The sequence below is a fragment of the Jaculus jaculus genome, chromosome 1 (assembly GCF_020740685.1).
Source record: "Jaculus jaculus isolate mJacJac1 chromosome 1, mJacJac1.mat.Y.cur, whole genome shotgun sequence".
Classification (NCBI taxonomy): domain Eukaryota; kingdom Metazoa; phylum Chordata; class Mammalia; order Rodentia; family Dipodidae; genus Jaculus; species Jaculus jaculus.
Window position 1 is genome coordinate 221,973,139 of NC_059102.1, and position 23,432 is coordinate 221,996,570.

Below are 23,432 nucleotides of genomic sequence, written 5' to 3' on the forward strand. Positions count from 1 at the left end.
CAACTGTAGCTAGGATCCACATATGAGAGAGAACATGTGGTGCTTGGCTTTCTGGGCCTGGGTTACCTCACTTAGTATAATCCTTTCCAGATCCATCCATTTTTTCTGCAAATTTCATAACTTCATTTTTCTTTACCACTGAGTAGAAGAACTCCATTGTATAAATGTGCCACATCTTCATTATCCACTCATCAGTTGAGGGAAATCTAGGCTAGTCCATTTCCCAGCTATTATAAATTGAGCAGCAATAAACATGGTTGAGGAGGTACTTCTTAGGAAATGAGATGAGTCCTTTGGACATATGCCTAGGAGTGCTATAGCTGGGTCATATGGTAGATCAATCTTTAGCTGTTTTAGGAACCTCCACTCTGATTTCCACAATGGCTGGACCAGATTGCATTCCCACCAGCAGTGTAGAAGGGTTCCTCTTTTTCCACATCCCTGCCAACATTTATGATCATTTGTTTTCATGATGGTGGCCAATCTGACAGGAGTGAGATGGAATCTCAATGTAGTTTTAATCTGGATTTCCCTGATGACTACTGACGTAGAACATTTTTTTAGATGCTTATATGCCATTTGTATTTCTTCCTTTGAGAACTCTCTATTTAGCTCCATAGCCCATTTTTTGACTGGCTTGTTTGATTCTTTATTATTAAACTTCTTGAGTTCTTTGTATATCCTAGATATTAATCCTCTATCAGATATGTAGCTGGCAAAGATTTTTTTCCCATTCTGTAGGATGCTTCTTTGCTTTTCTCACTGTGTCATTTGCAGTGCAAAATCTTTGTAATTTCATGAGGTCCCAGTGATTAATCTGTGGTTTTATTGCCTGAGCAATTGGGGTTGTATTCAGAAAGTCTTTGCCAAGACCCTTACGTTGAAGGGTTTCCCCTACTTTTTCCTCTAGCAGTTTCAGAGTTTCAGGTGTGATGTTAAGGTCTTTAATCCATTTGGACTTAATTCTTGTGCATGTAGAGAAAGTAGAATCTATTTTCATCCTTCTACAGATAAATATCCAGTTTTCCCAGCACCACGTGCTGAAGAGGCTGTCTCTTCTCCAATGAGTATTTTTGGCACTTTTAGTGAATATCAGGTGGCTATAGCTACCTGGACTTACATCTGGGTCCTCTATTCTGTTCCATTGATCTATATATGTCTGTTTTCGTACCAGTACCACGATGTTTTTGTTACTATGGCTCTGTAGTATAGGTTAAAATCAGGTATGGTGTTACCACCAGCCTTATTTTTGTTGCTCAGTATTATTTTAGACATTCGATGTTTTTTGTGATTCCAATTGAATTTTTGGATTGTTTTTTATTTCCATGAAGAATGCCTTTGGAATTTTGATAGGGATTGCATTAAATGTGTAGATTGCTTTTGGTAAGATTGCCATTTTTACAATATTGATTCTTCCAATGCAGGAACAAGGGATGTTTCTCCACTTTCTAGTGTCTTCTGCAATTTCTTGCTTGAGTGTTTTAATGTTCTCATTGTAGAGATTCTTTACTCCTTGGATAGGTTTATTCAAAGGTACTTTATTTTATTTTATTTTTTTGATGTAATTGTGAATGGGAGTGATTCTCTGATTTCATCCTCTGTGTGTTTGTTGTTAGCATATATGAAGGCTACTGATTTCTGTGTATTTATTTTGTATCCTGCTACATGGCTGTAGGTTTTTATCACCTCTAACAGTTGCTAGTATAGTCTTTAAGGTTCTTCATATATAGAATCATATCATCTGCAAATCGTGATAACTTGATCTCTTCCTTTCCAATTTGTATCCCTTTTATGTGTGTCTCTTGCATTATTGCTATGGCTAAGACTTCCAAAATTATATTAAGTAAAAGTGGGGACAGTGGACACCCTTGTCTTGTTCCTGATTTTAGTGGAAAACCTTCCAGTTTTTTCCCCTTTAGTAATATGTTGGCTATAGGCTTGTCATAAATAGCTTTTAATATATTGAGATATGTTCCTTCTATTCCCAGTCTCTGTAGGACTTTTATCATGAAGGGATGTTGCATTTTGTCAAATGCTTTCTCTGCGTCTAATGAGATGATCATTTTTTTTGTCCATCAAGCCATTTATATAATGTATTACATTTATAGATTTATACATATTGACCCATCCCTGCATCTCTGGGATAAAGCCTACTTGGTCAGGGTGAATGATCTTTTTCTATTTCATGGAAAACCTTAAGAAGCAATGGTGTTAGCTTATTCTTGAAGGTCTGGTAAAATTCAGGAGTGAATTCATATTGGCCTTGGCTTTTCTTAGTAACTGTTCGGATCTACATGCTTGTTACAGGTCTATTTAAGTGATTAACCTCATCTTGATTTAATTTAGGCATGCCACATAAATCAAGGAAATCATCCATTTCTTTCAGATTTATACTTTGTGGAATATATGGTTTTATAGTATGTCCCTATTTTTTTTTTAATTTCTCTGGAATCTGTTGTGATGTTACATTTTTCATCTCTGATTTTATTAATTTGTGCCTCTGCTCTCTTTCTTTTGGTTAGATTTGCTAAGGGTTTGTCAATCTTGTTTATCCTTTCAAAGAACCAACTCTTTGTTCATTAATTCTTTGGATTTTTTTTTTTTTTGGTTGTTTGTTTCTATTTCATTACTTTCTGCCCTAATATTTCTTATTTCTTCCTATCTACTGATTTTGGTTTGCCTTGTTCTTGTTTTTCCAAGGCTTTAAGGTGAAGCATTAGGTCATTTACTTGCGCCCTTTCTAATTTCTTTTTATTTATTTATTTATTTATTTATTTATTTGAGAGCGACAGACACAGAGAGAAAGACACATGGAGGGAGAGAGAGAGAATGGGAGCGCCAGGGCTTCCAGCCTCTGCAAACGAACTCCAGACGCGTGCGCCCCCTTGTGCATCTGGCTAACGTGGGACCTGGGGAAGCGAGCCTCGAACTGGGGTCCTTAGGCTTCACAGGCAAGCACTTAACCGCTAAGCCATTTCTCCAGCCCTCTAATTTCTTAATATAGGCACTTAAGGCTATAAATTTACCTCTTAGAACTGCCTTCATTGTGTCCCAGGGATTTTGATATGTTGTGTTCTCATTATCGTTTGACTCTATAAATTTTTTGATTTCCTTCTTTTTTTTTTAATTTTTATTAACATTTTCCATGGTTATAAAATATATCCCATGGTAATTCCCTCCCTCCCCAACCCCACAGTTTCCCATTTGAAATTCCATTCTCCATCATATTACTTCCCCATTACAATCATTGTAATTACATATATACAATATCAACCTATTAAGTATCCTCCTCCCTTCCTTTCTCTACCCTTCATGTCTCCTTTTTAACTTACTGGCCTCTGCTACTAAGTATTTTCATTCTCACGCAGAAGCCCAGTCATCTGTAGCTAGGATCCACATATGAGAGAGAACATGTGGCGCTTGGCTTTCTGGGCCTGGGTTACCTGACTCAGTATAATACTTTCCAGGTCCATCCATTTTTCTGCAAATTTCATAACTTCAGTTTTCTTTACCGCTGAGTAGAACTCCATTGTATAAATGTGCCACATCTTCATTATCCACTCATCTGTTGAGGGACATCTAGGCTGGTTCCATTTCCCCGCTATTATAAATTGAGCAGCAATAAACATGGTTGAGCATGTACTTCTAAGGAAATGAGATGAGTCCTTTGGATATATGCCTAGGAGTGCTATAGCTGGGTCATATGGTAGATCAATCTCTAGCTGTTTTAGGAACCTCCACACTGTTTTCCACAATGGCTGGACCAGATTGCATTCCCACCAGCAGTGCAGAAGGGTTCCTCTTTTTCCACATCTCCTGCCAACATTTATGATCATTTGTTTTCATGATGGTGGCCAATCTGACAGGAGTGAGATGGAATCTCAATGTAGTTTTAATCTGCATTTCCCTGATGACTAGTGACATAGAACATTTTTTTAGATGCTTATATGCCATTCGTATTTCTTCCTTTGAGAACTCTCTATTTAGCTCCATAGCCCATTTTTTGATTGGCTTGTTTGATTCCTTATTATTTAACTGTTTGAGTTCTTTGTATATCCTAGATATAAATCCTCTATCAGATATATAGCTGGCGAAGATTTTTTCCCATTCTGTAGGTTGCCTCTTTGCTTTTTTCACTGTGTCTTTTGCGGTGCAAAATCTTTGTAATTTCATGAGGTCCCAGTGATTAATCTGTGGTTTTATTGCCTGAGCAATTGGGGTTGTATTCAGAAAGTCTTTGCCAAGACCAATATGTTGAAGGGTTTCCCCTACTTTTTCCTCTAGCAGCTTCAGAGTTTCAGGTGTGATGTTAAGGTCTTTAATCCATTTGGACTTAATTCTTGTGTATGTAGAGAAAGAAGAGTCTATTTTCATCCTTCTGCAGATATATATCCAGTTTTCAAAACACAATTTGCTGAAGAGGCTGTCTCTTCTCCAATGAGTATTTTTGGCATTTTTATCGAATATCAGGTGGCTATAGCTACTTGGGCTTACATCTGGGTCCTCTATTCTGTTCCACTGATCTACATGTCTGTTTTTGTGCCAGTACCAGGCTGTTTTTGTTACTACGGCTCTGTAGTATATGTTAAAATCAGGTATGGTGATACCACCAGCCTCTTTTTTGTTGCTCAGTATTATTTTAGATATTCGAGGTTTTTTGTGATTCCAAAAGAATTTTTGGATTGTTTTTTCTATTTCCATGAAGAAAGCCTTTGGAATTTTGATAGGGATTGCATTAAATGTGTAGATTGCTTTAGGTAAGATTGCCATTTTCACAATATTGGTTCTTCCAATCCGGGAACAAGGGATGTTTCTCCACTTTCTAGTGTCTTCTGCAATTTCTCGCTTGAGTGTTTTAAAGTTCTCATTGTATAGATTCTTTACTTCCTTGGTTAGGTTTATTCTAAGGTATTTTATTTTTTTTGATGCAATTGTGAATGGGAGTGATCCTCTGATTTCATCCTCTGTGTGTTTGTTGTTAGCATATATGAAGGCTACTGATTTCTGTGTATTTATTTCATATCCTGCTACATTGCTGTAGGTTTTGATCAGCTCTAACAGCTTGCTAGTAGAGTCTTTAGGGTCCTTTATGTATAGAATCATGTCATCTGCAAATAATGATAAATTGATTTCTTCCTTTCCAATTTGTATCCCTTTTATGTGTGTCTCTTGCCTTATTGCTATGGCTAAGACTTCCAAAACTATATTAAATAAAAGTAGGGACAGTGGACACCCTTGTCTTGTTCCTGATTTTAGTGGAAAAGCTTCCAGTTTTTCCCCATTTAGTAATATGTTGGCTGTAGGCTTGTCATAAATAACCTTTATTATATTGAGATATGTTCCTTCTATTCCCAGTCTCTGTAGGACTTTTATCATGAAGGAATATTGGATTTTATCAAATGCTTTCTCTGCATCCCATGAGAAGATCATGTGATTTTTGTTCTTCAACCCTTTTATGTAATGTATTACATTTATAGATTTGCGTATGTTGAACCATTCCTGCATCTCTGGGATAAAGCCTACATGGTCAGGATGAAAGATCTTTTTGATATACTCTTGTATTCTGTTTGCCAATATTTTGTTGAGAATTTTTCCATCTATGTTCATGAGGGAGATTGGTCTGTAATTTTCTTTTTTTGTTATATCTTTGCCTGGTTTTGGTCTCAGGGTGATGCTGGTCTCATAGAAGGAGTTTGGTAGAATTCCTTCTTTTTCTATTTCCTGGAAAAGCTTAAGAAGCAATGGTGTTAGCTCTTCCTTTAAAAGTCTGGTAAAATTGAGCAGTGAATCCATCTGGGCCTGGGCTTTTTTTAGTTGGGAGATTATTGGTAACTGTTCAGATCTCCATGTTTGTTATAGGTCTATTTAAGTGATTAATCTCATTTTGATTTAATTTAAGTAGGTCATATATCAAGGAAATCATCCATTTCTTTCAGATTTTCATACTTTGTGGAGTATATGCTTTTATAGTATGTCCCTATGATTTTTTGAATTTCTCTGGAATCTGTTGTGATGTTACCTTGTTCATCTCTGATTTTATTAATTTGTGTCTCTTCTCTCTTTCTTTTGGTCAGATTTGCTAAGGGTTTATCAATCTTGTTTATCCTTTCAAAGAACCAACTCTTTGTTTCATTAATTCTTTGGATTGTTCTTTTTGTTTCTATTTCATTAATTTCTGCCCTAATCTTTATTATTTCTTCCCGTCTACTGATTTTTGGTTTGCCTTGTTCTTCTTTTTCCAAGGCTTTAAGGCGAAGCATTATGTCGTTTACTTGCGACCTTTCTAATTTCTTAATATAGGCACTTAAGGCTATAAAATTTACCTCTTAGAACTGCCTTCATTGTGTCCCAGAGATTTTGGTATGTTGTGTTCTCATTATCATTTGACTCTATAAATTTTTTGATTTCCTTTTTGATTTCTTCATTGACCCACTCATCATTTAGTAGTGTAGTGTTTAGTTTCCATGATTTTGTGTATGTTCTATAGCCTTTCTTGCTACTGATTTGTAGTTTCATTCCATTGTGGTCAGATAGAATGCAAGGAATTATTTCAATTTTCCTGAATTTGTTAAGATTTGCTTTGTGTCCTAATATATGGTCTATTTTAGAGAATGTTCCATGTGCTGCTGAAAAGAATGTATATTCTGTAGCCTTTGGATGAAATGTCCTGTATATATCTGTTAGGTCCATTCCTTCTATGACCTCATTTAGTCCAGATGCCTCTCTGTTTATTTTTCCCGGGACGACCTGTCAATTGATGAGAGTGGGGTGTTAAAGTCACCCACCACCACTGTGTTTGGTGTTATCTGTGACCTTAGTTCTAATAGTGTTTGTTTGACGAATTTGGGAGCCCCCATGTTAGGTGCATATATGTTTAGGATTGTAATGTCCTCCTGTTGGAGTCTGCCCTTAATCAATATAAAGTGACCTTCCTTATCGTTCTTGAGTAACGTCGGACTAAAGTCTACCCTGTCTGATATTACGATAGCAACCCCTGCTTGTTTTCTAGGCCCATTTGCTTGAAACACCGTCTTCCAACCTTTCACCCTAAGATAATGTCTATCCTTTGTAGAAAGGTGAGTTTCTTGGAGACAACAAATTGTAGGATCCTGGTTTTTAACCCAGTCTGCAAATCTATGTCTTTTCGTTGGGGCATTGAGGCCGTTGATATTAAGAGATATTATTGAAAGGTGTGTATTTATGTTTGCCATTTTTTTGTGTGTGTGTGTTTCTGGTTCTACCTGTGCTCTCTTCTGTTAACTGGCATTTGAGTATAGCTTGTTTTTCCTAGGTTCCTTATATGTGTGCTTTTCCTTTTGTTCAGCATGGAGGATTCTATCAAGTATTTTCTGTAGAGCTGGTTTTGTCTTCAAATACTCCTCTAACCTGCTTTTGTCATGGAATGTCTTTATTTCTCCATCGATTTGAATGGATAAATTTGCAGGATAAATTAACCTTGGTTGGCAGTTGTTATCTTTCAGAACTTGGAATATATCACTCCAAGCCCTTCTGGCTTTAAAAGTTTGTGTTGAATAATCTGCTGTAATCCTGATGGGCTTGCTTTTGTAGGTAACTTGATTTTTCTCTCTAACTGCTTTCAATATTTTTTCTTTGGTGTGTGTGTTTGGAAGTTCGATTATAATATGGCGAGGAGAGGTTCTTTCTGGGTGTTGTCTGGCTGGGGTTCTAAAGGCTTCCTGTATCTGCATTGGCACCTCTTTCCCAATTTGGGGGAAATTTTCTTCTATGATTTTGTTGAAAACGCCTACTATGCCTCTGGAGTGGAGTTCTTCTCCTACTATGCCCTGAATTCTTATATTGGATCTTTTCATAGTGTCCCGAATATCTTGAAATTCCCACTCATACTTTTCTATAAGTTTGTCTTTCTCTTTGTTGGACTGCATTAGGTCTACCACCTGGTCTTCTAGGTTAGATATTCTGTCCTCTCCCTCATCCATCCTACTGGTGAGATTTTCTACAGAGTTTTTTATTTCATTAACTGTGTTCTTCATTGCTAGTAATTCTGACTGGTTTTTCTTTATTATTTCTATTTCCCTATTTATGTCTTGTATTGCCTTCTTTATTTCATTAAATTGGTGTCCTGCCTCTTCTTTGATTCCTTTGATTTCCTCTTTGATTTCTACTTTGATTGTTTTCTTTTGGTCTTTGACCTCTTTGAACATATTTATAATTATTCTTTTGAACTCTTTCTCAGGCATTTCCTCTAACTCTTTCTCACTGGAGGACATTTCTGATGCATTAATACTTTTAGGTGGATTTATATCGTCTTGCTTTTTAGTGTTTCTTGTGTTATAATGTATATATTTGTGCATCTTGGATTAAGGTAATGCTTGGATTTTCTAGCTAGCTGTGTATTCTTAGCTGTATCAATTGATTTGATGTAATATATTTTCAGGGTAGGACCTTAATGTGTTAGGTGTGGCTCTTCAGACTCTCAGAGTATCTACAAAGATGTTCTTAGGGGTTGAGTTTCCCTGCTATAGGAGTATTCAAGCAGGCTGAGTGGAATAAAATACAGGTAGATTCTAAAATTTAACTAAACACTGTACACATTCAATCAAAAACAGCCCCGAGTATGTCTGCAAAAGTAGTTATTATAACGACCAGATCCTCTATCAACAAAGAGGTTAAGATTTCTGGTCTGTTGAGGGATCCAAGTCAGCTTGTGACCAAGTGAGACCCTTCCTTGGTGCAATCCCAGTTACCTTGGATGATTTTGGTCTCAGTCAAATTGCTGCCTGGGTCGTCGGGCTGCTGTTCTGATTTCTGGAGCTGGGCACTGGCTTTTCCTGTGGGGCAAACCGAGCCTGGCAACTGTGGCCCTGCAGATTGGCACCCCTGCTGCTGGAAGCGTTACTGCTGCTGCTGAAGCTGCTGCTGTTGGATCCACCACTGCTGCTGCCACTGCTGCTGCTGCTTTATCTGCCACTGCTGGAACCGCCCGTGCTACTGCTGGAGCTGCTGCTGCTGGATCTGCTGCCTTTGTAGTCGCTGTTGCCGGTGCCGGAGCTGCTGATGTTGCTGCCAGATTCTGCTTCTGCTTGGGTCTTGCTGTCGGCTAAAGTTGGCGTTGCCGGTCCCGGGACTGCTGCTCTGTTTGCTGGAGCTGGGCACAGGTGTTAGGGGAGGGGAGGGAGCCTCTGCTGCTCTAGTTCTCTCACTGTTGCATGTGTTCTTCTACCTTGCAATCTGCTCCTCCATCGTTCACTGCCACTCTCCCTTCACGTTTCTAGTGTTTGTGGAGAGCTCCACTGTGAGTGGAAGCTCCCCTCACTTGGCTTTTCCTGTGGCTCGAGCTGTGCCTGGTGGCTTTCTGGTGTGCTGCCACTGCCACAGTCAGTGGACCTGACGGGGCCGCTTTTGTGGGCCTGTTGGGATCTGGATGCTCTGGATCTCTTCTACTTCTCCACTACCATTTCAATTTCCTGTACACCTCACTTTTTGGTAAAAGTGTGCATTTTGCTGAGTTTCTGGGTTTTTTTTTTGGTATTCCCCCCCCCCCCCCAGCTGCTTTGGCATGGTGCCTACGCTGCCATCTTAACCGGATGTCCCATAAGCAGGTTTTGCTCACAATGCAGGGACAAGGATTAGAGGACAAATGGCCTAAAAAATATGTGGCCTGTGGCTCGCATATAACCTGGTTCCGGAACCAAAGGACAGTACATCTGAGGCACAGCTGACGGGAATCTGCTGGCTTTTTATTGCCCAAGGGCCCTGTCAGCCCTAGAAACAGCCTGGACCTTGGGCTCCACCAGGTGGCCATCCATCAGGTAGACACCAGTGCACAGGCATTGGTGGGGCTGAAATCAGAGCTCTGGTGGATATCTTTGAGAGGATTTGATCCCCTGGCTCCTCTGCCAGGCTTAAACTGGTCCAAAAGACAGAATCCAGGTCTGGTTCCAGAACTGAACAGCTCCAAACTCTGACCAGCAGGCAGCAAATAGGAAGCCTCACCATAGTCAGGAACCTCCAGTGATCCATGGGCCATGGCAGAGCAGCAGAAGCTCCAGGACCTCCACAGCTCTGCTCACCTCACCCCCACCTATAATGTCAGAAGCATTATTAGTGGTGAGGATATGGTCTACCTAGGCTCTTGTTGCACTGATTGGAGAGATATCGCAACCTGTCTGAACCTTATGAGTGCCCTGGGCACACGTCCCATTGAGGGAGCAGGGAACCCTCAAGAGCATGCTCCTTTCTGGCCCCTGTAGCAAAAGAACCTCCATCACGGCAAGGGCAGTGATCACATTGGCCCTACAGGAGGACCTGCAAAGGTCTCTTCTCAGCTTCTACCTGGAAACTCAAAGAAAGGGTTGCTAGCTTTACCTGGACCAGACCTGCCCCTGGGAGACCAGGCTCAGGTGAGGGGCCCCTTGCAAGCTTTTTCCCACAGGGAATTGAACAAGCCAACACACAGGTACCTTCCCTCTTCAGGTGGGCACTATGGGCTGTGTGACACAGAAAAAAGCCAATTGCCCTCTGCCTTCTGGAGCAACTCATGACAGAAGCAGACCTTCAGAACCAGACATAAGCCTTTCTGAATCCTATGTACACAAGAAGAGCTACGCATCACCTGAGCCATGCCACAATGACCAGGAATTTCAGGCTCTGGTGTACATGCTCAGAATCTCACTAGGGCCTCACTGTTAGCTAGAGCAGAACCACAGGCCCTCCAGCTCATGGGAACCATCTTGCCTTGGATTCATTGTCAAGGCATTATTTTTATGGCCTATTATGGGCACTTAATAATCCATTTTCTATGATCTCCTTTTTTCCCCCTAACGGCACATGAGCATAAGAAATATTAACAAGACCCTTGCAATTTTGGTCTTGTATCTCATAACCAAGTCAGTTGAGCTGCAATTCTTTCTTTTTTTTGGGGGGGGGTGTTTCAAGGTAGGGTCTCACTCTAGCCTAGGTTGACCTGGAATTCACTCTGTAGTCTCAGGGTTCCCTCGAACTCACAGCGATCCTCCTACCTCTACAAGTGCTGGGATTAAAGGCGTCCACTATCACACCCAGCTGCAATGTTTGGCTGATGAAAGGCTTTAATCAGACTTTGAGGTGATGGACTCCCCCTTATCATGGCCCCATCATTTTGCCTGTCTTTCTATCAACTCCAAGATGAGAGGTGTGCAACATCACACTCAGGTTGGCATGTTTTTGTTTGTTTATTTGTTTTTGTTTTCCTACCTGAAAATATGCAGTTGAAGATATGTGAGCAATCCCTGGCAAGCCTTACCTGATATTTCTGATTTTGGAGGCCATTGGGCAATTGATGCTGTGGTAGGCGGGGCGCACTTCAGGCTTTGAGACAAGGGGAGCAGTCCATCGACATCGAGTCTATAATACTGTGCACACTAGCGACCCTAGACCAGGAGAAAGAACCTACTGAGTTCATCAAGAGCGCAAGGCCTTCTCCATGAGGCCAAGCTCAAGTTTTGTTTGAATGCAAGTATCCCGAGAGCTGGGCAAATTCTGTCTCAGGGACTGAAGCCCGGGCGGGGAAGGATGCAGTGGTCCTCTCCATTTCAGCTAGGGAAGCTCCTGTCTCTCAAGGCTCACAGGGGGAGCGCGGGCCAATCAGGACCTCCGTGGCGGGGCGGGGGTGGGGTCAGCGCTCGGCCTAGCGCAGCTCTGTGCGGTCGCCGCCATTGACGTCTGCGGCAGTGTGAGGCGCCTCGGGGCCGTGTGCCGGGCTGTGGGAGCTGCTTGCGGGGCGCGGGCGAGCCCCGAAGCCGGGACATGGTGAGCGTGGGGCCGGCTGTCCTCAGACCGGGAGGACCGGCCGGGAGCCGCCAGAGCCGCCGGTGGCTCCGGCCTCCCCGCGCAGCCGCCCTGGCGCCGCGGGCTCGGGGTCGCGTCCTCCCCGCGGGGCGGGGCGGGGCCGGAGCGGCGTCCTGGGCGGTCCGCTGGGCTCGGGGCGGTGACCCGGACCTCGGCCCTGCGGCCTCTGGGCAGCTCCGCCGACCCGGCGCGAGAGGCGGCGCGGGTCCCCGTCGTGGTGCTTCTGGGGTCCGTCGGGAAGCCAGCGGGGGTTGCTGCCGACGTGTAGAGCTTGCCTAGCGGATTAGGATCCCTCGCTCACATCCCAAGCATCGCATATACCGCCTGTTGGAATCCTAGCACTTGGGATTGGAGACAGGAGGATGAGGAGCTCGTCATCCTTGGCCACATATGAAGTTCGAGGCCAGCCTATATAATACATTAGAACCTTTCTCACGAAAGCAAACAAATACACAACATTAAAAAAGAAAAAAAAAAAAGAGTACGGTCTGGGAGAACTAATGCCTCAGAAGACATGAGTACCCATTCCAAGATGTCCAGGTTGTTAACTCAGATATCCCTTATAATAGCTCTTCTGCTGTGCTAAAGAGGACTTTAGCTATAAGCCAACCTAGAAAATCCACACTGAAGTCTCTTGGTTCAAGAATTCCACAACTGGGTGGAGTATGGGCATCTAGTTACTTTGTTGAGAAGTACTTTTTACAGCTTAAGTTGTTTATCTTGACACTGGCCATTCATGTAAGACACTGCATTATTTGTAGTTATTCTGCAGGTGTCTGCATGAGCCATCCTGGGTCATCATGGGTTAGGTGCCATTTGGTGGTGGCTTCATTGTTAAAGGTGGAAAATTTATTTTTGCCTGTGTTCACATGTAGTTTTAAGATTCCTGATGCATGTTAGGTAAGACATCACACTGTTGTTCAAACACTTTGTCAATTACTAGACACTTGTCCCTAGTAGGATGAAAAATGATTTTGGCAACTACTAATAATGTCTGTTTTAGAGAGTCATGGGACTTTATAAGTATAATGTGGAAGATGTGACATTTTTGTTGTAACATCCCTCTCCCTCTCCTTCCCTCCAGGATGGAGGTCTTACAGCATTTCATAGGCTGGTTTTGAACTCCTAGGATCAAATGGCTCTTCCATCTTATTCTCAGAATGCTATAGCCATAAACCCATACCAACACACATGGCTACGTTGAGTTCTTTTTTAAAAAAAATGCTGTTTTTTGTCCCAAAATTCTGCTTTGAAATTACCCAATAGAAGTTCAAAAATTGTTCTTTTAGAATAATTAAGTATTGAATTAGAATGATGAAGTACTGATGAACTATCACATTTAGTACTTAGTGAAATTTGACCTGGAGAAAGCTTCTTTCAGCATTCTAAATGCTTTCTGTCATGTAATCATGTAATTATATAGGATTGGCTCATTTCTCCATTTAAGAAGTTGTTTGACAACATGTGTGAAATAGTGTCTTCCAGGAGAGCCCATTGGACTCATTGCCAAGCATGTCTTTTAGGCTGATCCTTTAGGTAATCTGTGAATCTAGAACAAGTTAATAGGCTTTCAGAAGGAAAACAGATGAGGAGGAAATGCCATATTTACATCACTCATTTATTCCAAGTAAATTACTGTTTGTGTGTGTTTGGTGTGCAAGCATTATATGCATGCAAGTTAATGCATGTGTGAGTCTGCACATATTTGTGCATGGATACTTGTGCACTTGTGAGCATGTGGAGTCCAGAGGTCGGTGCCAGATGTCATCTCAGTTGCTCTTACCCACAGTTTTTGAGACAAGGTCTTATTACATCCAGAGCCCACCTATTCAACTAAACTGGCTAACCAGCAATCCCCAAGCATCCTGCCTCCCCTTCTGTAGTGCTGAGAGTAGTAGCACATCCACCTCACCCATCTCTCTCATGGATTCCGGGACACACGCAGGTACTTATGCTTACATGGCAAACAACTCAAAATTTTAACTTCCCTCTGCCAATGAAACTCAAAAGATGTCAGCAGAAATTTCTAAGAACAAACAGTCTAATGACTGCTAATGTCAATGTTCTTCTGTACTGCAGGTGGCAGGAGTTTGTTATAACAGGTAGTAAAGATCCACTGTACATAGATTGGGTTAGCCCACTCTTTGGGCCCTTTAATGAGTGTCCCTACTACTGCTGTTTTCTTTCTGAATAGTGGTATCATAAGAACTGCTGTGCCATGAAATAAATATGCATAAACCACAGAATTACGACAAGATCTTGTCAACTGAGTGCAGGTTCACAGTCCTGGCAGTCTGACATACTGTTTCTTTCCTTATTTTTGAGGTGTGTGTGTGGCCACATGCAGTTTCAGAGGCTGGAAGAGAATGTTAGGTGTCTTCTATTACTTATCGGTGTGCTCACATGGAATAGTGTCTCTCATTTAACATTTTTGTTTGTTTTATTCCAGGTAGGGTCTCACTCTAGCCCAGGCTGACCTGGAAGTCACTCTAGTTCCAGGCTTGCCTTGAACCCACAGTGACCCTCCTATCTCTGTTTTCCAGTTGTTGAGATCAAAGGCTTGTGCCGCCATGCTCAGCTCATTCAACATTTTCAGACAGCAAGTTCAAGTGATTTCGTCTCCTCCCCACCTCCCTGCAGACTGGGGTTATAGATTGTGCATGACCACATCCAGCTTTTTACATGGGTGCTGGAGCATTGAAATTGAGTAGTCTCAGACTCTCATACTTGGACAGCAATGTTGAGCCATGTCCCTAGCCCCTGACCTATTGTTTTACTCAAGTATGTGGTCTGTTTTAGGACATGGTGGCCTTTGAGGATGTGGCTGTGAACTTCACCCAAGAGGAGTGGGCTTTGCTTGGTCCTTCTCAAAAGAATCTGTACAGAGATGTGATGCTGGAGACCTGCCAGAACCTCAGTGCTGTTGGTAAGAATATCATCATCTTTCATTTGTCTGTTAGAGAACAAGTATTTCTTGGTTATTAATGCTGTACTGCAGTTTAGAATATGGAAAGGGAAGAATTTGGTGAATAAGTTAGCCAGGTCACTAAAGCTAGAAATTCATACTTTTTCTGTAATTTTGAATACGTTTTCTGTGTCTACATTTTAGGAATCAAATTGAAAGACCAGAGCACTGAAGATGATCCTAAAAATCGTAGAAAGAACATAAGGTAATCTACATACACAAGTGGAAGAAAATGTCCCTTAGGGTAAACTTAATGTGCCATGAACATTTAAAAGCAAGCAAACTAAGCAAATAAGCACAATGTTAAATTTACTCATTAGTAAATTTTCACTAAGAATATGTAGTACATTGTGAGGAAGCAGTTCAAATGTTTGTAAAACACTTCATTTGGAAACAGTACTAGGAAACTGACTACATTGTGAGAACAATGTGTCATTAGTAAATATATTATTACTAATGTGCTTCTCATTTCTTACAGAAGTTTCATTGTAGAGACACTCTATGATAACAAAGGTGATACATTTGGAGACACCTTCAGTGGAATATCACATCTCAGTATGCACACAGAAACTTTTATTGGAGTAAATCCATGTGAGTGCAGTATGTGTGGGAAAGTTTTCTTATGTTATTCATCCCTTAACAGGCATAACCTTTCTCAGTCTGGATACAAACCATACAAGCATGAGGAATATGGAATGGCACGATATAAATGTAAACTAGATGAAAATACCCTAAGTTCTCTTAGAGGTATTCAAACTTCCATGAGAACTCCCACTGTGGAAGAACCTTGTGAATATGAGATGTGTTTAAAATCCTTAGGTTTGCATAGATTATTGGGAACAGATACACAAACTGACAGCGAAGAGATGCCTTATGAATACAAGGAATGTGGGAAGGCTTCTGTTTGTCCTAGCTCACTTTGCACACAAGGAGGAACTCACAGTGCAGCAAAATGTAATGAATGTAATCACTGTGGAAAAGCTGTGAGTTCTCCCAGTTCCCTTGAAAGACATGAAAGAATTCATACTGGAGAAGGGCCCTTTGCATGTAAACAATGGGGAAAAGTCTTGAGACATCACAGTTCTTTTAAACACCATAAAATAATCCATGCTGGGGAAAAGTCTTACAAATGTAAACAGTGTGGTAAATCTTTCAGCCATTACAGTTCCTTTCATAGACATAAATTAGTTCACTCTGGAGAAAAGCCTTATGAATGTCAGCAATGTGGTAAATCTTTCATGTATCCCTGTTTGCTTCAAACACATGAAAGAACTCATACTGGTGAAAACCCCTATGAATGCAAACAGTGTGGTAAAGTCTTTAGATATCTCAATTCCCTTCGGTTGCATGAAAAAGCTCATTCTGGGAAAAAGCCATATGAATGCAAACAATGTGGCAAAGCCTTTAGTCGTCCCAGTTACCTTCGATCACATGAAGAAACCCATAATGGAAAAAAGCCATATGCATGTAAAGAATGTGGTAAAGCCTTTAGACTTCAGAGGTACCTTCAATTACATGAAAGAACTCATACTGGAGAAAAGCCCTATAAATGCAAAGAATGTGATAAAGCCTTTAGTCGTCTCAGTTCTCTTCGATTACATGAAGGAACTCATACTGGGAAAAAACATTGTAAAAAATGTGATAAGGCCTTACAAAGTAACCGCTCCCTGCAGTCACATGAAAGAACTCATCATGGAGAAAAGCCTTATGAATGTAACCAATGCGGTAAAGTCTTTAGATATCACAGTTCCCTTCAATTGCATGAAAGAGTTCATACTGGAGAAAAACCCTATGAATGTAATCAGTGTGGTAAAGCCTTCAAGGGTCATAGTTCCCTTCAAAGACATAAAGGAACACATGCTTTGCATAACCCCTATGAATGTAAACAATGTGGTAAATCTTTCATTTATCCCTGTTTACTCCAAAGACATGAAAAAAGTCACTGTTGAAAATAACTGTGAATGTAAACAATGGTAAGGACTTTAGACACCACAGTTTTCTTCTGTAATGAATTAATAATTCATTTTGGAAAAAAAAAACGTATGAGTGCAAAAGATACTGTAAGACCTTTAGACAACATAATTATCTTCAGTTGTATGAAGAAATCATACCAGAGAAAAACCATTATGAAATCAATGTGGTAAAGCCTCTATGTGTCACAGTTCACTTCAATTACACAAACTTATATTGAAGAAAAAACTTATTAATGTAAACAATGTGTAAGTTCTTTGTTTAACCCTGTTACCCTCAAATATATGAAAGATCCCAAACTTGTCAATGCCATGAATGTAAACAATGTGGTAATTTCTTCTTTCATCTATATTTACTTCACATAAAAGAACTCACAGTGGTGGGGAAAACTCCGTGCAGAATAAACTGAATGTGAACAATGTGAAAGCATTCAGACTTTCCATTTTTCAAATGTGTTGAAAACTTCACTGGTGGAAAGTTGAATGAAGATTTTTAAAACACGGGCCTTCAGGGTTTTGTGTCTTTTTGTTGTTGTTGGTTGGTTGATTGTTTTTTGTTTGTTTGTTTGTTTTGAGATCATGAGATGACTCAAACTGAAAAAAACTTACGTATGTAAAAATGTATTGAGACCTTCACTGCCTTTTGAATGATTCATGGTAGAAAATAACCCTTTGGATATATGGACATATCTACTCAAAGGCTTATGATAACTCATAATGGAGATAGACTACACAAGAATTGACTTCACTGACTCTAGTAGTTTCAAAAATAAAGGAAAGGGATTTTTAAAAATTACACTATAAGGGATGCAGAACTCCTACTAAAAGTAAGTTGTGGGCTGGAGCTGGTTTAGTGGTTAAGGGACTTGCCTGCAAAGCCAGAGGACCCAGGTTCAATACTCCAGGACCCATGTAAGCCAGATGCACAAGGTGGCACATGCATCTGGAATTCATTTGTGTGGGTGGAGGTTCTGGTGTATCCGTTCTCTCTCTCTCTCTTTCCCTCTGTCAAAATTTTTTAAGAGGTAGGGTCTTGCTGTAGCCTAGGCTGACCTGGAACTCACTATGTAGTCTCAGGGTAGCCTCAAACTCACAGCAATCTTCCTACCTCTGCCTTCCCAGTGTTGGGATTAAAGGTGTGCACCACCACACCCAGCTAAAAATAAAATATATTTTAAAAGGCTCTGAGCTGCCTGATCACTTGGGAAATTCCAGCTGTTGGCAAGTTTCTCCTCAGCTGGGCCTGGGCTAGGCCGAGTCCAGGAGAGAGCTTCCTAGCCCTTACCCTCCACATGAGCTCTTTACCCCCACCTGCTCCACACAGGACAGGAACTCTTTAAACCTTATTTTCTTTCCATGGTTTTCCCAGGCCCTCCAAGTGGAGTCTTTAGCCACATGGGTGCCTTTCCGTGGCTCTGTACTTCTCTAAGTAAATATAATTTAATAATTATCCTTCTCAGTCTTTTTTTTTTTTTTAAATCAATTCTTTGATTAAAAGCAGATGGCGCAAAACAACAACAAAATAAAAGCCCAGTGTGGTGGCACATGCCTTTAATCCCAGCATTTAGGAGGCAGAGGTAGGAGGATCACCTTGAGTTTGAGGCCTCCCTGAGACTACATAGTGAATTTCAGGTCACCCAGGGCTAGAGGGAGACTCTACCTTGGGGAAAAAAAAAAGTAGACGCAGACCTAAGGTTTTGGTTTCAAGGACTTTCCTGAAGCCCAAGTACCCTGTTACATATTGGTGGAGCATATGGGGACAGTCTTGAGGGAAATTATGCTTACTATACTACAGGGGGAAAATGGGAAACACGTTTTTCAGCTGTGGGCACCACTGGGATATTTCTCTGCTTTTCTCCCCTTGGGCTCTTCTGGTTGGAGGCTAAGATCACTATCTCTGACTAATGAAGGGAATGATATATTGGTGACCAACCACTGAGGAAGGCAGGTTGGCTATATCTCTCTTCAGACTTGGCATTCTCCGCTGCAGTCCCCTCTTGCTTGGGTCCACACTGGGATGTCGCCAGGTGGGACTCATCTATGAAGGTGACAGAACTTCATCTTGGAGGGAGTTGTGCTTGGTTGAGATTCTCTTGACCCCCACCTGTAAGGAAAGTATAAGAGAAAAGCAAAAGAGAACACTGGACTTGATCTCTACAGACAACACTATTTTATTGAGAGAAAACAATGAGGGGGTCTCAGCTTTCCGGCGGGATGAAGGCTAAAGCACTGAGCCAGGCTAGGGTGTGAGTTTATAAGGAGATTCTTAAGGAAAAGCCAGGCTGTACCAGGTGCAGTTGATAGGAAAATTATAGCTGTTTGTGTCCTTGTTCAGAATAGGCTTCTTTGGTCAGCAATGTCTAAGGGAGGATACTCAGATGGTCCTTGGTTCTTCAAGGCCATCTAGGCTAAGAGGAGTACATCAATCAGGAAAGGTGTCAAACTTAATGAGGCTGAATGCCTCCATTGTTTCTTTTATTGCCCTGAGCCTTGGGGATAGTCATTCACTCTTTAGTTCCCTTTTGGTTTTCAGGGAAGGCCACTGACCCTTCAGTCCAGGCTCTGGGGAAGTATGGGCTGGGACTGGGGACAATGACTCATGTTCCAACTGCTTCAAGCTGGGGGGAAGGGGAGGTCAGTAGATCACTCCAGGTGTCCCACACAGTCCTTTGGAAGTTGGATGTTTGGTGGCTGATATTTAGTGGTCATAAAGAATTCAGTGACTCGCTGTGGAGTGAAGGCATGTATCCTGTCCAGGAGGAATTCAGTGAGGCATCTAAATATGCGAGGGCCACGAAGAAGAATTAGTAGAATCATAATAATGAGGCCCAGTAAAGAGTTTAGCCATGGAAACCATTGCCCTAATTATGACTAAAAAGTTCTCTCATGGATTTTGTCAATCTTTTGTTGGGTTTTATCTATCTGTTGTTGAATAATATTAATTATCTGTAATGTTGAAATAGCACATTATAGGAAATTGCTGACATCCAATATGATGTTTTAATAGCAGGAAATCAATAATAGCTTTATTTTGTAATATTGCAATCTGGAGTTTCTTCATTTCTTGGTTAATCTCTGCCAGAACTTGTGCAGGGAGATTAGCTGCAAACACAGGCTAATTTTGAGACTTCCTTCTGTATTCCTGTCACAAGGCCTGGAGCAGGCAGGAAAACGGCTGATGTGATGGCCATCTTGGATCTAATAAGATTAAGTTATCATCACAATTTGAGGGCAAGCTCCAGATAATTTGTTGGTAGGGGGTTAGGGAGGATAATAAGGGAAGGATCCATCCAATGGAACAGATTCCAGAGAATTTGACAGGAAGGGCTTGGTAGGTTGTTTGGTTGTGGAGGAAGACCCATCTCTTAGGTAAACATTTGCCAAAAGGCAAAGAAATACTTCTTTCAATAAAGCAATGAGGAGGTAAGGATCTATGAGAGGTTGGGAGGAGGGAACAGTTGATGCATAAGCAGTGTTGTTGGACAGTTAGAGAGGCTGGGAGTGCTGGCTCAGAATGGAGCACAGTATGGTTTTGTGTTATAATTTGTCCCCAGTAACATTAACATATTCATTATACCTGACAGACAGGCCCATGAGATTATTAGTTAACAGTTGATGGACTGAGTTTCCCTCCTGTAGGCAAAAAGTTTTTGTTCATTGTGTTAACAGCCAATTTCACCCAGAAGTTTTGAGTATTCTGGGACCCTAGAGGACTCATAGGAATACTTATGTTCATGGTAGCTTTTGAATATACTGTGTCTGTGGGCTTTCCTTTCTTAAGTTTGATACAGGAATATATCCCTGAGTCTTGAGTGTTACAGGAGTTTTATAGATACAATTTAGTATGGGGTAAAGGATAATTTATGAGGTTCTTAATCCTGGAGGCAGTAATTTTTTTTCCTTCCTGTGAAAGTGAAAGATTGTGATAGAGAACAGAGGTTTTGCAGATTTGAGCCTTATCTTTTTTTTTTTAATTTTTTTTTTAATTTTTATTTATTTATTTGAGAGTGACAGACACAGAGAGAAAGACAGATAGAGGGAGAGAGAGAGAGACAGAGAGAGAATGGGCGCGCCAGGGCTTCCAGCCTCTGCAAACGAACTCCAGACGCGTGTGCCCCCTTGTGCATCTGGCTAACGTGGGACCTGGGGAACTGAGCCTCGAACTGGGGTCCTTAGGCTTCACAGGCAAGTGCTTAACCGCTAAGCCATCTCTCCAGCCTTGAGCCTTATCTTTAAAGACCCTGTATCCCAAAGAAGCCAAGGAGTTGAGAAGCATGGTAGTATGTGTTAAAGTGAGATCCCTGGAAGGGCTGCACAGTAGAAGGTCATCTACATATTGAAGGAGAAGGCTAGGTATGAGGTCTAAAGTGGCCAGGTCTCCTTGTAAAGCCTGGCCAGAAAAGTGAAGACTATCCCTAAAACCCAGAGGCAGGACTCTCCAGGTTGATTGTTGGGCTTGTTGGGTGTCAGGGGTCTTAGGTAAAGGCAAAGAGTGGTCTTGATTTAGGGTGTAGAGGGATAGTAAAGAAGGAATCCTTGAGATCAAAAACAGAAAAATATTTTGAAGAGGGTGGGATGGAAGAAAGGAGAGTGTAAGAGTTAGCAACAAGTGGAAAAGTTGGGGTGATGACACAATTTTATTTTTCGGAGGTCATGTACTAAATGATAGGATCCATTAGGTTTTCTTATGCCCAGGATGGGGGTGTTATGGGGCTAGTGGATAGGGGTGAGAAGAAAGACTGCGAGAAAATGCAGAATTTTGGGTTTTAGTCCCCTATGAATAGTAGGGGAAGGGAGTATTTTCTTAGAGATGTAAATATAAGGATCTTTAAGATTTATGAGGACAGGAGTGGTGAGAGGTGATAGCAAGATGGGAAGTGTCCCATATCAGAGGGTTTGACTGAGGGTAATAGAGGGGAGAGGTAATGGTTTGAGAGCAGACTTTAGGTGGACTTGAATCTATGTGTAGGAGAACAATGCTGGTTGCCTTCAGAGGGGTTATATAAATGGAAACTTTAAGTTTAGATAGGAGATCCCTGCCAAGGAGAGGGAGTGGACATTGAGGCATAACAATGAGCTGGTGAGTTAAAGTTGGGTCACCAAATTGGCAAAGACCAGGTGGGGTGCAGCAAGGGTTATGGGGGGACCCTGACAGCTCTGTAATAAGGATTGTGATGGTGAGTGTTGTCCCCGCCAGGAAGTAAGTAGAGAATAGGAGGCCCCACTATCTAAGATGAAAGAGATCTCTTCATGAGCCACTATGCCTCTTACCATGGCTTCTGGTGAGCTGGGTATTAATTTGGCTGGGGGCCAGGAACTCTGCCCCATCATTGGCAAAGGGCATGAGAGGGGGATTTGGCATGATTGCCAAAAGAGCTACCTGGGAGACTAGTCAGACAATCCATTTTTTCCAATGTCCCCATTGTCTACAGACTAGCCATGCCCTGGAAGTGGTCCGAGAGTTGGGGCATTCTTTTGCCCAGTGGCCAGACTGGCTGCAGTGGAAACAGGGCCGGGGGGGGGGGGGCTGACCCCACTTCCTAGTGGTAGAGGGTGAAGGCTGTGGCTGGGAATGGTGTAAGGTGGCAGCCAGGAGTTGAAAGTTTGCCAGATACTCTTTCCTAAATTGTTCCTGACCTCTTTCTCTTTCTTTTCTGGCCTTCTCCTCCTTACCATTAAAGACTTTGAAAATCAGGTCAAGTAACTCATTTTGGGGGGTTATAGGTCCCTTTTCAACTTTGGACTTTGCATCTGATGTTGGGGGCAGACTGTTGTAGAAAGCGAATGTGAAGAAGCAAAGTGCCTTCACAGGAGTTAACATTAGTGAACTTAGTTATAGCCTCAGATACGTTGAGGAAAAAAGGGCTGGGTTTTCAGAGGGGCCCTGGGTAATTTCTTTCAGTTTGTCAAAATTAATTCAGCCATGGGCATTTTGGTGCATCCCTTCAGCTAGACAGGTTACCATATGCTGAAGATGCTTTGAGCCTGTGCCTGTTGCCTGATAGTCCCAATTCTGCTGCTGGAAGGAGACAGCCTCAGCCCCAGGGGGCGGGGGGATTGGGGATCCCATTAACTCAGTCTACCAGCATAGGTCTGGGCTGCCTTCCAAATGTGTTCCCTTTCATAAGGAGTAGGGGTTGAGTTTAAAATGTGAAAGACATCTCTCCAAGTGAGAGAGTAGATTTGGGTGAGTCTAGTAAAGTGAATTCTATAATGGAGAGGATTCTCAGGGAAACATCCTAATTTTTGTTCAATAGAGTCAGTTTCATTGAGAGTGAAAGGGACATTGACACAAATGGGTCTGTCTGTCCCCACTACCTCACATAAGGAAAACATCCCAAAGCCCCCTGTTGGTCTCCCGCCCCCACCCCCCCCCCCGTGACCTAATATGGGGTGGAGAGGAGAGAGGGTAGGAGGAGGGGAGTGTATGTATGGTATTAACAGAATCATCCCTGCTGGGAGCTTCAGGGGACTGGGGTGAGAGGACAGAAGGTGGAGAGTGGGGTTGAGGAGAAGTGGGTGCAGAAAGGAAGTTGGGTGGGGGCTGAGGAGGTGAGGAAGGGGGAGTTTCAGGAGGTTGATGTAGAAGAGAAGGAGGTTGAGCAGAAGTGGGTTGGGGGAATGGTATGGAGGGGTTTCATCTGGTGGGTCAAAAGAGGGTGAGTCTTGTGAGGACTCTTGTTTGGGGA

General features: G+C 41.9%; 1 protein-coding gene across 2 annotated transcripts; it reads left to right on the forward strand.

Annotated features, from left to right (window-relative positions):
* Positions 1-11,691: 11,691 nt before the first annotated feature.
* LOC101608734 (zinc finger protein 14) lies at positions 11,692-17,165 on the forward strand. Of its 2 annotated transcripts, none has more exons than XM_045151869.1 (4): positions 11,692-11,769; positions 14,608-14,734; positions 14,918-14,978; positions 15,252-17,165. In XM_045151869.1, exons 1-4 carry the CDS (start codon positions 11,767-11,769, stop codon positions 16,720-16,722), a joined length of 1,662 nt encoding a protein of 553 aa, XP_045007804.1. In that variant the 5' UTR covers positions 11,692-11,766; the 3' UTR covers positions 16,723-17,165. The 2 variants fall into 2 exon arrangements, with proteins under 2 accessions (XP_045007804.1, XP_045007812.1); XM_045151877.1 differs by lacking the exon at positions 11,692-11,769 and adding an exon at positions 12,293-12,348.
* Positions 17,166-23,432: the final 6,267 nt, after the last annotated feature.